Here is a 13988-nt window from a genome sequence, read left to right as displayed (position 1 = left end):
GAATGAGGCCACTCCCAGGGGCAGACCGGCGCGCCTTTTGCATGCGCGGCTTATGGGCTTCTCTGGCAACCAGAGATGTTTGTGGAGGCTCTGCTATGAGCCCACCCTCGGCGGTGACGTCAGACGCCGCTCAAGGCGGTATATTTAAACGTGGTGATGGCCACCATCCCTGACTTTTAGTCAGTGAAGGATTACTGACACTGAGCAGATTATCATCCAGACTCCTCCATTGCGGTTCTTGACTATACCTCCAGGTATGGATCTCTTTGATACCCTTTCAGGGGTCTGCATGTTCACTATTTTACTTTATTAATGACATCCAGGTTATTTATTTGGTATTTATCCTTTGTATTGTCTGTTTTTAACAGCTTTTGAATGAAGGTGACTGCACTTTTGTTGTTGACACCTCGATGGTGGCTGGTATTCCCAATTTCAACATATTGGAATATTCTAACACTACCCCAGCCCTGCTTCATTGACCATTTATGTCTATGATATAAGGACTAAGGTATTTTCAATACTTTAATACTATATACTTATGCATATGACTATTGTGCCTCATTGCTTTGACACATTGGCCCGCTTGCTTTACGCCACAGCCATTGTTTCTCGATACTCCCTATTTATTTATTTTGTTTTCATTTACTATAGCTTGGATTTATGTTGTGGATGGACTTGGTTCATATGGCATGCTTGGGGCGAGCGGTTGGCAGTTCATGGATTTTCTATCAATCACTGTTTCTCATTCAATGTGTATGCATTAAATGTGGCCCAGGCTGGTGAGTTGTTTGGCCCAATATCAATCATTTGATGTATGTACATCTATGCTTGTATTTGTATCCAATACTGTTATCAACAATTTTCCCTTTCCTCCCCCTTAAAATGATTATTTGATCATATTTTTCATGAAATAATGTATTTATCTCAATGAATATGTAATGAATAATCAGTGCTTAAATGCTTTATTCCTTATGATATTGTTTTCTATCTTTCTAGTATGTCCTGTATGTGCTCCTGATGAAGCTCTAATCGAACTAAACATGTTGGGCATCCATCATACAGGTTTCATGGTAGCTCTCGTTTGAGTTTTGTGCGTCCCTTTGGACCGAATTATGCTCATGTATTTTTTAAACAAATTTTGTATATGTCAAAACAATAAATTCTTGTCTTTTAACATATCTATTTTGATTTATTTTGACACCTTTAAAGTCCCAGGGCTTGTTACCCCTCCCATTTTCTTGTCCATATTTTTATGGGATGTGGTGTCTTGATTTGACCTTCTGTGCCTCACAAACGTTGTTATGCCTAGTATGGGTCAACTACAAAATCGGTAAAAGTAGTAAAGATATTGACATGCTTATAAAATATAGATTAGAGTCTATCATGTCATAAGGAGGCCAAAAGCCTTGCAAGTTACTAAATCCAACACAATGTTTAAAGGGGTTGTAAAGGCAATTTATTTTTCCTAAATAGCTTCCTTTACCTTAGTACAGTCCTCCTTCACTTACCTTATCCTTCGATTTTGCCTTTAAATGTCCTTATTTCTTCTGCGAAATGCTCACTTCCTGTTCTTCTGTCTGTAACTCCACACAGTAATGTGAGGCTTTCTCCCTGGTGTGGAGTGTCGTGCTCGCCCCCTCCCTTGCACTACAGGAGAGTCAGCACACTCTTTACGTTGCAGATAGAGAAAGGAGCTGTGTGTTAGTGGGCGTCCTGACTCTCCTGTAGTCCAAGGGAGGGGGCGAGCACGACACGTCACTCCAGGGAGAAAGCCTTGCATTACTGTGTGGTGTTACAGACAGAAGAACAGGAAGTGAGGATTTCTCAAAAGATTTAAGGACATTTAAAAGCAAAATCGAAGGATGAGGTAAGTGAAGGAGGACTGCACTAAGGTAAAGGAAGTTAGAAAAAATAATTGTACCTTTACAACCCCTTTAAAGAGAGATTGCCTGCTTTAATGTGCTTTGTCAGGCCAGTATAGGAACGCCCTATGTTATACAACCCTGCTATGCGGCTAATCATTGATCACCCTCTGCAATCTTATCATGTGTAAGAGAGCCTGCATTGTTCACTCCATTAATATGCCTTTGGCTTTCTTTCTGGAACTCCAGCAGGGAAGAATTAATCTGCTACCAAAGTGTCCTAATCAGCAGATTTGCACAAGATCCTAATTAGCCCTAAATACTAAGTAATGGCTTAATCACAACGTGTTTCATCCAGTACATTAACAATTTATTTCCGCAAAGAACAGTCTATTGAAGCGTGTCAGGCATATTTTGTTTTACTTAATAAAAAAAAACAGCTTTATTTTATTTGGGGGGGGGGGGGGTGTTGCATAAAATGCAAGCAACATAATTTCCATGTGATGGAAAAGATTGGGGAATCAATAAATAGAAAAGATCTGGGTGTTTTGCAGATTGTGAACTCAGTATGAACAGGCAATGCCAGTCTGTACATTCTAAAGTTAGTAATATACTCTCTTTTATTAGCCTTTCCATAACCAGAGGCCATTAATACCTGGATGCATACCAAAATAACGTTTATATTTAAAAGGACCCATGTGTCTTTTTTTCTGTACACTCTTGCCCTTATTACTTTTATTATAGGCTGACAAAGACACAAAAAAAAATTAAAACAAAACTTTGGTTAAAGACAGGGGGCCAGATTCTCAGCAGAGTTACGACGGTGTATCTCAGGAAACTCCGTCGTATCTCTGTTTTTTGACCCGGGTATCTATGCGAGTGATTCCTAGAATCATTTTCGCATAGATACGGCCAAGATCCGACAGGTGTAAGTGACTTACACTGTCGGATCTTAAATGTAATTTGCCGCTGGCCGCTAGGTGGCGTTTACGTTCAGGTCTCATTTGACTATGCAAATGAGCCTGATACGCAGATTCCCGAACAAATTTGCGTCGCATAGTCGTCGCTTACGTCGGCGTAAGGTTACCCCTGCTATATGAGGGGTAACCTTATGCCAGTCCGCCGTATGCCATGTTAAGTATGGCTTCGGGTCCGCGTCGTCTTTTCCCGTCGGGTACGTCGTTTTCCCAAGTCGTTCTTGAATACGACTTTACGTCAATGACGCACAAGTCGGCGTCATTGACGTTTTCCGTCGTGAGCTGGAGCATGCGCACTAGGCTATTTTTCAGCCCGGCGCATGCGCAGTTCAATCGACGCGGTGGCGCGCTTAATTTAAATACAAGCTGCCCCCTTTGAATTATGCAGGGATACGCCGGGGCATTTACACTACGCCGCCGCAAATTACGGAGCAAGTGCTTGAGGAATACGGCACTTGCTCCAGTAAGTTGCGGCGGCGTAGTGTAAATGGCTTACGCTATGCCGCCGCAGAATCTACCAGAATCTGGCCCAAGATTGAGAGCCCCTAGCTGAGCACAGGGTCAGCTGCTGGCTTTGAAACAGGGAACGTTTACAAAATGTAACCTGGCGATGGTAGGCAGTAGATAGACACCCGTGTCTAGCACCTTTTTAACTAAATAAATACAATTCTATTACAGCTTTTTGGTAACCAATAAAGCATGTTCAATGGCTTTGTCACCACATATATGTTCATCACTTACCTACACATCACTTTTTCCTGAAAATATAGCACTTTTGTTTAATATTTCCAAATACAATTTTTTTTGTTTTAGGAGTACACCAGTTAGCTGTTGAATACTTAAAAAATGCATGCCTGCCATATAAGTTCCCAGATGTGGTGTGCAAATTGCATCAAAACATTTCCTTATACTATACACACACATTTTTTATATATATATATATATATATATATATATATATATATATATATATATATATATATATATATATATATATATATATATATATATATATATATATATATATATATATACACACACACACACACACATACATATATATATATACACACACACACACATATATATACACACACCCCATAGACTGGAGAGAGACTTTTTCCCTGCATAAAACAATAGCATAACTCCATCTTGAATATGCAGCTTAATTTTGGGTACCAGTTCACTAAAGAACCTAGAACTGCAATTGGTGAAAAGAAAGGCAACTAAAAAAAAAAAAAAGGAAAGGTGCATGGAGGACCATTGAGGAAACAATAATTGAATTGAATTTATTCACCATTACATACTACATAAATACAGACAGTTAATGTCTGGTCTGTATTTCTACGGGGGCCAATCATGTGACCACATGGAGTATCAGCTATTCTAGGCTCTGGTTCTTCTCTATACTAAACTAAATCTAGCAATACCTACCTCACCTCCATTATTTCAACATTATTTAAGCTCCCTCACTAGCACTGGCATCTTTCCCTGGTTTTCTTCCCGCACGTGCACAGCTTAGTAGATTCAAAAGAAGTTTGCAAGCAAGCAGGTAAGCATGCTATGCTTTACTTTACGTCTCTTCTGCAATACTAAGCATGCCTGCTCAAAAAAAACATTACATTACACAGCACCCTCCCCCTGTGTAGACATAAAGGAGGAGGGGGGAGGTGGCTTCCCTCTGCTTGGCTGTGTGAGACAGCCGAGGCGAGACTGATCAGATCATCAGAGCCGCGGCCACCGTGCCAGAGAGAAGGGGTTTGTTGCGGGTCCCGGCCCCCTGATGTGCCGACGGGTGTCACCTCGAGTGCGGCTCCGACTCGCAGCTGAGAGTGCACTGGGAGGAGATGCGACATGCGGCCCGGCTGCCCACCAGGCGTATGCCTGGTATGCCCTATGGCCAGTCCGGGCCTGATCCAGATATAATAGTGCAGTCGCTTATTCAAGGTTTTATGCAGTAAAGATGGATATCTGAAATAGAACACGCTTAACATTTTCATATGATAACGGTTCATGTAAAATGAAAATAAATACCGTGAGCTCTGCATTGCTTCCGGATAAGTACGTCAGAAGGTAGGAGGTAACTGGCAGGCACGCTTTAGACACAGCTGGGTCATCTGAGTGAGACAGTTCATGTAGACACCTGGCTGCCTCCATCTGAATTTTGTCAGACTGACATGTGAACAATCCAATCAAAACTCGCATGCTGCCTTCTACCCTGAGGAAAGAAAGACAAGTAGTCAAATTAACAAGGCTAAATAAACCCATAAATTGCCAATTTATTAAATAAAGATTGGAAATCAGAACTTATCTACCCACATTTTCTAAAGCCAGCAAGATTGTCACTCTCTCTTATACTGTACACATTTAACTCAGTAGGTAGTGACTACCTAACACTTTGGGGTTGATTTACTAAAACATGAGAGTGCAAAATCTGGTGCTGCTGTGCATGGTAGCCAGATTCTAACTTCAGCTAAATAAAGCATTGACAAAAAAAAAAAAAAAAAAAAAAACCTGGAAGCGCATTAGTTTCTATGCAGAGTTGCGCCTGATTTTGCACTCTCCAGCTTTAGGCTACTTTCACACTCCTCTGTTGCAAAAATGCGATAAAAATGCATATGCGATGATCGGCTCTCTTCTCCTGTGATTGGAAACAAGTGGTAAGACCCCCCGATTGGCTTTTTACCTCAATCTGTAATCAGTAGTGTCTGGAGGACACTGCGATCACAGAGCTTGCTACCCTGTATGACAGCTTCCCAGAACTAGCCAGTCGTGCTGTAGCCACCATTCAACTGGTCGGCAAGTGGTTAAATTAGCCAAATATATTCCAGGTGCATCAAAACTAGGTGGACAAAGTCTAACATTTTGTTTTCTTTAAAAAGCAACCACAGCCTGCTTATAAGCCCCCTTTTGCACACCATCATCAGCAATGGCACTGTTTAAATCGGTGTGCTCAACTTTGTGGTGCTGCCCCATCAACTTGAAAAACTGACACGCAGCTTTGAAATTGTGCGATTTCATATGAAGTTGCACAATTTCAAAGCCGCATTCAATGTGAACAAGGGCTAAAGGACCCTTGTTCTCTTTGTGGAAGCAGCGATGGGGCAGGCCGGCACACCCCCTGCAGAGTCAGAGTCACAGGGTCCGTTTTTAAGGCAGATCTGGTCGGAAGACCATCCATTCCTCTGGACAAGCAGGTGTAAACAGAACTTGTGTCCTCCTCCCCCCCCCCCACCTCCAGGTCTGATAGGGTCGGCTAAAAAGGTGGAGCGGATTGGACGTAGCCAGGTGTAAGCTCTGTCTGTAACCACCCTGCAGAAACTGATATGTCATCTCTGAGCTGATCCCCTGCCAATAAGAAAGGAATTCAGCCAGTGAGAAAGGGGCCTAAAGCCTAGTGCAAACAGGTAGTTTTTTTTTTTCGTTTAACCCAGCAGGGCTGTAGGAAAAAATAAACTGACAGCTCAGGAGGAGCCAATGTACTAACTATGCAATGTTAGTACAGCGATCTCCCCTGCTGTGCTATTGTGTTCTGACAGGGAGACTGCTCCCCTGCCTGAACACTCTGGTCAGCGCTCTCAGCCTTTTTTTTGCTCATGCCCCATCGACAGAAGCCGGGCAAACGTCTGGCTCCTGTCGGACCGGCTGCAGTACACACGGGCCAAATCTTGGCCAGTTTCTATTGAACTGGCAGATGCCACCCGATATTTGACCCATGTGTACTAGGCTTTACTCAGTAGCAGCATGTGGGACCACTACAGAGAGACCACTGCTTCCATACAGAGAGCAAGGGTCCCACTTTGCAGCTGCTAGCAGAGGACATACTTTTCTGATCAGGCTGTGACTGCTTTTAAACAACGTTAAACATCTTTTTTTTTTCTTTTTTTTTATACACCTGGATTGTATTTAGTTTATTTAAACTGAAGGTTTGATTGTAAAGCCAAAAGTTTTTTTTATCTTCATGCATTCTATGCATCCCCCCTAATACGTACCTGAGGTCCCCCTAGATCCAGCGATATTGCAAGAATGTCTCAGCTGCCGAAACTCCCCTCCTCATTGGCTAAGACAGCAGCGTGGAGCCATTGGCTTCCGTTGCTGTCAAAGTCAGGCAGCCAATGAGGAGAGAAAGGGGGGAGGGACCAGGCCACAGCTCCATGTCGGAATGGAAACAGGGAGCTGTGATTCGGCTCGGGTGCCCCCATAGCAAGCTGCTTGCTGTAGGGACACTCAAACAGGAGGGAGAAGCCAGGAGAGCCAAAGAGAGACCTAAGAAAAGGAGGATCCAGGCTGCGCTGTGCAAATCCACTGCACAGAGTAGGAAAGTATAATATGTTTGTTATATTTAACTAAAAAAAAAACAAAAAAAAAAACGAGACTTTAGTATCACTTTAAATGAACAGCACTCTGCAATGTAACAATGCCTGACTGGTTTACAGTGCTGCCCTCTCACCAATATGCAGTGCATCTCTGTAACACATGTTTCGTTTTTGTTTTTAAAAATGCTGCAAGAACTGAAAAAGAGGATGATCCTGCCAGAAATCCAGCAAGCTTTTAAATTCCTGTAGTAAGCTGACAACACCGCCTCTGATGCACTGAAATTCAAAGCAGTGTATTCCCGAGTTCTCCCCGTTGGACTGCATGACAACAACCCCCCCCCCCCCCCCCCCATCTCCACAGGATCAACAGGTTTTTTTATGTACTCGTCATGTTTATAATAAAACAAAACATCAAAACTTAGGAGAATGTGCATGTATTGTAGAAATGTATTACGTTTAATGTTTTATTTTGTCCAGACATACATTTCAAGTTATTGAATAATCATTTATCTGCCAGCTTAGCTTAAATGGATTGGATTGGTGTCAAATGGTGAGCTCACTTCTTTATTAGTAATCTGCGTCTTGATATTTTGTTTTTAATATCCCTTTTCTTAAACCTCTACAATTTTTATAGTGCCGTCATACTTATCAGATGATTTAAGATTATATATATATATATATATATATATATATATATATATATATATATATATATATATATATATATATATATATATATATATATATATATATATACACAAAAACAAAAAAAAAAAAGTTACCAGCTGTCCTATGTGACCCCCATCTTGGAAAGGTTTATATCAAAGTAATTTAAATCCTTTCTACTATTAAACCTAAAATTTAATTTGTCTGGGAGAACCATTACTGTAATACTGCATGAATAGGTCAATGGTCATTTCAAACAAAAAAAGTGATGTTTTCGTTTTGGGTAGGTGCCGTGTACTTAAATATTGTTGTTGGCTGACAGTATCACATTTCCGGCACACTGGGATGGAGCTCTCTCTGTAACCAAGTTTCCAAGGCTGCCCCCCATCATTAAGGTGATCATTGTATGGGATTAGGTCACACTGCACCTATACATTTAAAGGCAAGTGTACTATTGAAATATGCACCCCTGCCATTGTTATAAAGAAGGAACCCACTGCAGAATCCTGTGCCCCGTCTGTTGCACAGAGAAACTCTTGTTATACTATGTAGCTGGATGTTGGCATATGGGTATTGCCACCAACTCCATGAAGGCCTAAGATAAAGAGGCTGTAGTATTGCGATGTTCCCTTTGCATCTTAAAGTGTATAATAATAATACAAAAAGGCAGACATTTTTATTTTTTTATCTTAATGCATTAAGATAAAAAAAACTTCTGTGTGCAGCAGCCCCCCTAATACTTACCCGAGGTCCATCTAGATCAGGGGTGTCAAACTGGCGGCCCTCCAGCTGTTCCGAAACTACAAGTCCCATCATGCTTGTAACTGTTAGCCTTGCAATGCCTCATGGGACTTGTAGCTTTGCAACAGCTGGAGGGCCGCCAGTTTGACACCCCTGATCTAGATCAAGCGATGTTGCAGGAGAGACTCCGCTGTCTGGGACATCCCTCCCCATTGGCTGCTGTCAAAGTCAGTGAGCCAATGAGAAGAGAAAGAGGGCGGGGCCAGGTTGCAGCTCCGTGTCTGAATGGATACACGGAGCTGCAGCTCGGCTCGGGTGCCCCCATAGCAAGCTGCTTGCTGTGGGGGCACCCAACAGGAGGGAGGCGCCAAGAGGGAGCCGAGAAGAGGAGGATCTTTGCAAAACCACTGTACAGAGCCGGTAAGTATAACATGTTTTTTTTTTTTTTTTGTTAAAAATAACAAAAACAGAGACTTAAAGTGAGACTAATCTCACTTTAAGTCTTTAAAAACATATTTATTAATTTGAGGACAGAGAGGGGTTGCTTAAACTACACTGTCTATCAAAAGTATAATTACCTTTCAGTCCTGGTTCACACTATTGCGGTGCGGGAAACTGCACGTGATTCAGACAGGAATCGCACCGCATTCCTGTTAAAATCACATGCGATTCTTTGCAGTGCGATTTGAGCCATTCATTTTGGCAGGAAATGTGCAGACACTGGAATCTGAACACCCATGTGGTCCGATTTAGTCCATCGCACTGTCTTTTGTAAACTGCAATAGGGGTGTGTATGCACATTTATTTATTTAATTTATTACAGGTACTTGTATAACACCATCAATTCACACAGCGCTTTACACATAGAATTTAAATTCACATAAGACGCTGACAATCTAAAGGTGCCTAACTCACACATACTAGGACCAAATTAGCCAATTCACCTACCAGCATGTCTTTGGATTGTGGGAGGAAACCAGGTATCACTGTTTTTGCGATTGGGCGTTTTCAGGTCACATGACCGCTGTGACAGCCAATCATGGCAGTCTCAGGCTCTTAACCCCTGCCTTCCAAACCTCTTGAAGGGCCTGGAGGCGCCGGCGCTAAGAGGTTAAAGCAGAACTAGATGTGAAAACTAAAAAAAATTGCCAACAGGCAGGCTTTTTATTGCGGAAGAGAAAAGCAAAGTTTCTTCTGCAATAAAGTTCACATACCTACCGGTTTGCAATCCTCTGCGGAAGAGCTGCACATGGGCAGCTCGATTCAGCACACTACCAGTGTGCTGGGATGACTGCACTCCCATGCGTGTCATCCTGCGCAAGCCTATCAAAACGGCCGAAGTCGGTACCGGCAAGGGACCTCGCTGGGTTTTCGACCATTGGAACTAAGGTAAGTTTGGCTGTATTTAGTTCCTTTTAAGGTCTTTTACCAGGAACGCTTGCATCCAATATTGCATAAGAGATAGAGAGTAAAATATGCTCTCACCTTTATCCAAAGTGCACATCAATCCATAGAAACAGGTAAGGAGATGGCTACTAGGTTTTAACATTGGCTTAGACAAGTGGTCACCAACCTGTCGGACCTCATGGACCCCCCCCCCCAAACAACACACACTCTGCATCACACTGCTGCCTTACATCTTAATTGGATCTCACCTCCTTATACAGCCATGTGCTCAAGCTCCATGCTCCCTCCCACAGTCCGTAATCAGCGATGCCATTGGAAGTCCCCTCATTTTTTACCTTCCGCTCTCTGCACTAATCCGGGCGCCTCCCTCAGAGTTTACAGTAACCAGAACCACAGAGGAGGCATCTGGTATCAATGTGCTCTGACAGTATTGACTGCCAGCACGGATTGAGAACAACATTGGGTGATATATATCTTCTACAATGTTCATCACAAATCACATGTAACCTCAGAGAGTACAGTAAAGAACGAAGACAGACCACATCATGTGATACCGCTTAAAAACCCATACAATTCATTAAAAGACAGGTATTCACAATGTGTTGATAAGAGACTGAGAACATATAGGCCTACCGCTATCCAACTGGTGTGCATGATGACATCACAGGCCAGGGCTTAATATTATGGTCAGCAATAAATTTGGGATCTACCTCATATTATTACAAATATTTACAATACAGCAGATGCATTCAGGACTCGTCACCTCAATTGTGAGAGAACACATCTTTTCAGTCTGCATTTAACAGGGTAATTAATGTAAATGTCAATTATGCCTCTGAGAAAGAGTTAAAGATGTTCTAGACAAATGCTATATTAAAACATATCACATGATTTCAAAGAAATCTGCTGTGCCCCCCTCTAGCCTATTAATAAAGCATGGAAAATTAGATATAGGAACATAGTTTTTGTCTCCTCACCATCTGTTGTGGAATATTTTTGTCTGTCTATGTGTTTCTGTGAATACACAGGCCCCATCCATCAACACACTAGAACAGGGGTGCCCAACCTGTGGCCCACGGAGCCCTCTGATGTGGCCCGCGACCTCCTGCTCTGGTATGGAATAGAATACTGTTATTAAAGGACCGTTTATTACTAAAATCACAGTGTGTGTATATATGGGCATATCTGTTCTGCAGTGGTTACTGGGCAGCTTTCAAACTGATCCGCAGGTGCAGAGCAGTACACCTGCGGGTTACCTGCACTGAGCCATAGGCCCCTTTTCACACGGTCAGTCCGACCCAATTGGACCCTCCATTCACCTCTAAGGCCCCTTTCACACTAGCGGACCGTATGTCCGCATTTTCATCCGTCCGTTTGCGGATGAAAACAGGACATACATGGGTCCCTATGTGATTACGGGTGTCAGCGGATGAACATCCGCTGACACCCGTAATTTGTCCGCCTCCGCAAAGATTGGCATTTGCAGACGGAAGAAATCATATTTTTCTTCCGTCTGCCAGATCGGATGAACACGGACATACGGTCCGTGTTCGTCCGATCCCCCATATGGGAGAGCGGAGGAAACACAGGGCGGTCCCTGCACAGTGTGCGGGGACCGCCCTGTCAGCTGCCAGCTCAGCGGAGATTTTACGGAGGAGCAAAGCGGACACACGGAGCGGATCATTACTGATCCGCTCCATGTGAAAGGGCCCTTAGGAGTAGCAGATGAAAATGGACTTGTGTCCGTTTACAAACGCCTACCTCCAATCCGATCGGCAAAAAAAAAAAAAAAAGTAGAATGGGCTGCCATCCACCTACTCCACTCATTTTGACCGGCGACCGGTTACCAAGTCACATAAGTGGCCCTCGCACTTTAAAAGGTTGGGCACCCCTGCACTAGAACATACACTGCTGCAAATCAGTGGTTCAGTGTCTCTTTGTCCATGTCAGTCCACGTTGTTTATCCATTTGTATATGTCAGCCTTAGCTGGGTTATAGGTGTCTGTCTTTTCACTTTATTGCATTGGTCCTTACTGCCTGGTTCAAAATAAATGAAAAATTTGTCCTTTAAGGATTATCTGGCATTACGGTTTTACCAGCGTTGGTCACTGTTACTGTAAACCCATCAGCAATTCTGTGTCTGTCTTCTGTCTGTCTGCACTAATATCAATGACTCAGCCCATGATTACCAAATAGAATGTCAATGTCAGTCACTTGGTCAATAAAGTTAGATGGTGGAGTGCTGGACTCAGGACTAGGCAGCTCTCTGAACCCTGAGGGGCTCCAACTTGGCTTTCAGAATGATAGTTTTAGACAGAATGAAAGAAAGACAGTCCAAATAAAGTTCTTTATCCATCATGTGAAACAAAATGTAAAATTCTGTATAAAACTGTACTACATTTGTACGCTTTGCCTATATACTGCACTCGTATTCTGCATAAAGCACTAAGTGCTTTAAATACGTATTCACATTCTTTTGACCGATATCCTGTCCATGCACTGCCTACAATTGTAATATAAATGTGATACCTATTTTGGCATGGTTATAAAAGAAAAAAAAAAAAAATTCAAAATGTGCTGAATAAACAGAACAGTTATTTGGAAAGATGCAGCGTGTATGATTTGGTGTCTGTCCGCTCCTGAAGTAGTATTTATTTGAAACCACTGATAAATACTAGGATAGGAGTTGCCTATCTACAAAATTTCCAAGACAACCACAATAAATATTTTCATAGAAAATAGAACTAACCAACTGGTGAGAAATCCTTCTTTATTGGGGCTTGAATAATGTTGAACGGAGGAGAATATGAGCATAAAGTGGAACAACTGGCACTGGCTTTGATTAGCAAGATGGCAGCTCCTAGGTCGAGCCGCTGTTTGGCGATTCAGCCAAGAAATCAGACAGACAAATTAATGGGGTGGGCAACTACATGGCAAATGAGGTTTAATGTAGAGTAATGTAAAATAATGCACTTGGGTGGCAAAAATATGAATGCAATCTACTCATAAGGCTGCATTCACACCTGAGCGTAGGGCGTTCGGTCGTTTTTTCGGGCGTTTTTTTTTCGCGCGTATTCATGCTTATTTGCGCGTTTGCATACAGCGTCGTGCGACGTTTTTGTACTTCGGCGTTTCTTATTTTAGCCAATAGGAAAAATTATCATCTTTTCATCACTTGTTGCTATGTTGGTAGATTTTTTTTAATCTTCTGCATGGGCGACAAGTTCTATTGATTAAAGCGACGAAACGCCCATAGCAAACGCCCGTTGTCGCGCGATACGCTCAATACGCGCGTTTCCCATTACTTTCTATGGGGAAAAAAAAACGCTCAAACGCCTCTGTCGCGCGATTCGCGCGACAAAAAAAGGTCCGGGACTTGTTTGAGCTTCGCGCGACAGGCGTTTGGGCGTTCAGGTGTGAACAGTCACCATAGGGAATAATGTTAATTCTTCCCTCTGGCGTTTGTGAGCAGTGCGCTTCAGGCGTAAAAACGCCTAGGTGTGAATGGGGCCTAAGAATGGAAAAGGACCTGGGGGTCCTAGTAGATGATAGGCTCAGCAATAGCAAGCTGCTGCTAACAGAGCAAACAGAATATTGGCATGCATTAAAAAGGGGATTAACTCCAGAGATAAAACAATAATTCTCCCGCTCTAGAAGACGCACCTAGAGTATGCGGTCCAGTTCTGGGCACCAGTCCTCAGGAAGGATGTACTGGAAATGGAGTGAGTACAAAGAAGGGCAACAAAATTAATAAAGGGTCTGGAGGATATTAGTTATGAGGAAAGGTTGCGACCACTGAACTTATTCTTTCTGCAGAAGAGATGCTTGAGAGAAGGATATGATTTCAATTTACAAATACCATAACAAGACACGTGGCCACTCATTAAATCTAGAAGAAAAGAGGTTTAACCTTAAACTACGTAGAGGGTTCTTTACTGTAAAAGCAGCAAGGATATGGAATTCCCTTCCACAGGCGGTGGTCTCAGCAGGGGGTATCAATGGTTTCAAGAAACTTAGAA

At 42.6% G+C, this 13988-nt stretch overlaps 1 protein-coding gene across 3 annotated transcripts in view; it reads right to left on the bottom strand.

Annotated features, from left to right (window-relative positions):
* Positions 1 to 13988, bottom strand: part of TMCO6 (transmembrane and coiled-coil domains 6) — a 55603-nt gene that overhangs the window by 30788 nt on the left and 10827 nt on the right. For all 3 annotated transcript variants that reach the window (XM_040344819.1, XM_040344821.1, XM_040344820.1), the window contains exon 5: positions 4874 to 5057. In XM_040344819.1, coding sequence (XP_040200753.1) covers positions 4874 to 5057 — 184 coding nt within the window. The remainder of the gene's footprint in view (positions 1 to 4873; positions 5058 to 13988) is intronic.

Source organism: Rana temporaria, chromosome 3, assembly GCF_905171775.1.
Source record: "Rana temporaria chromosome 3, aRanTem1.1, whole genome shotgun sequence".
Lineage (NCBI taxonomy): Eukaryota > Metazoa > Chordata > Amphibia > Anura > Ranidae > Rana > Rana temporaria.
This window is presented reverse-complemented; position numbering and strand designations above follow the sequence as displayed.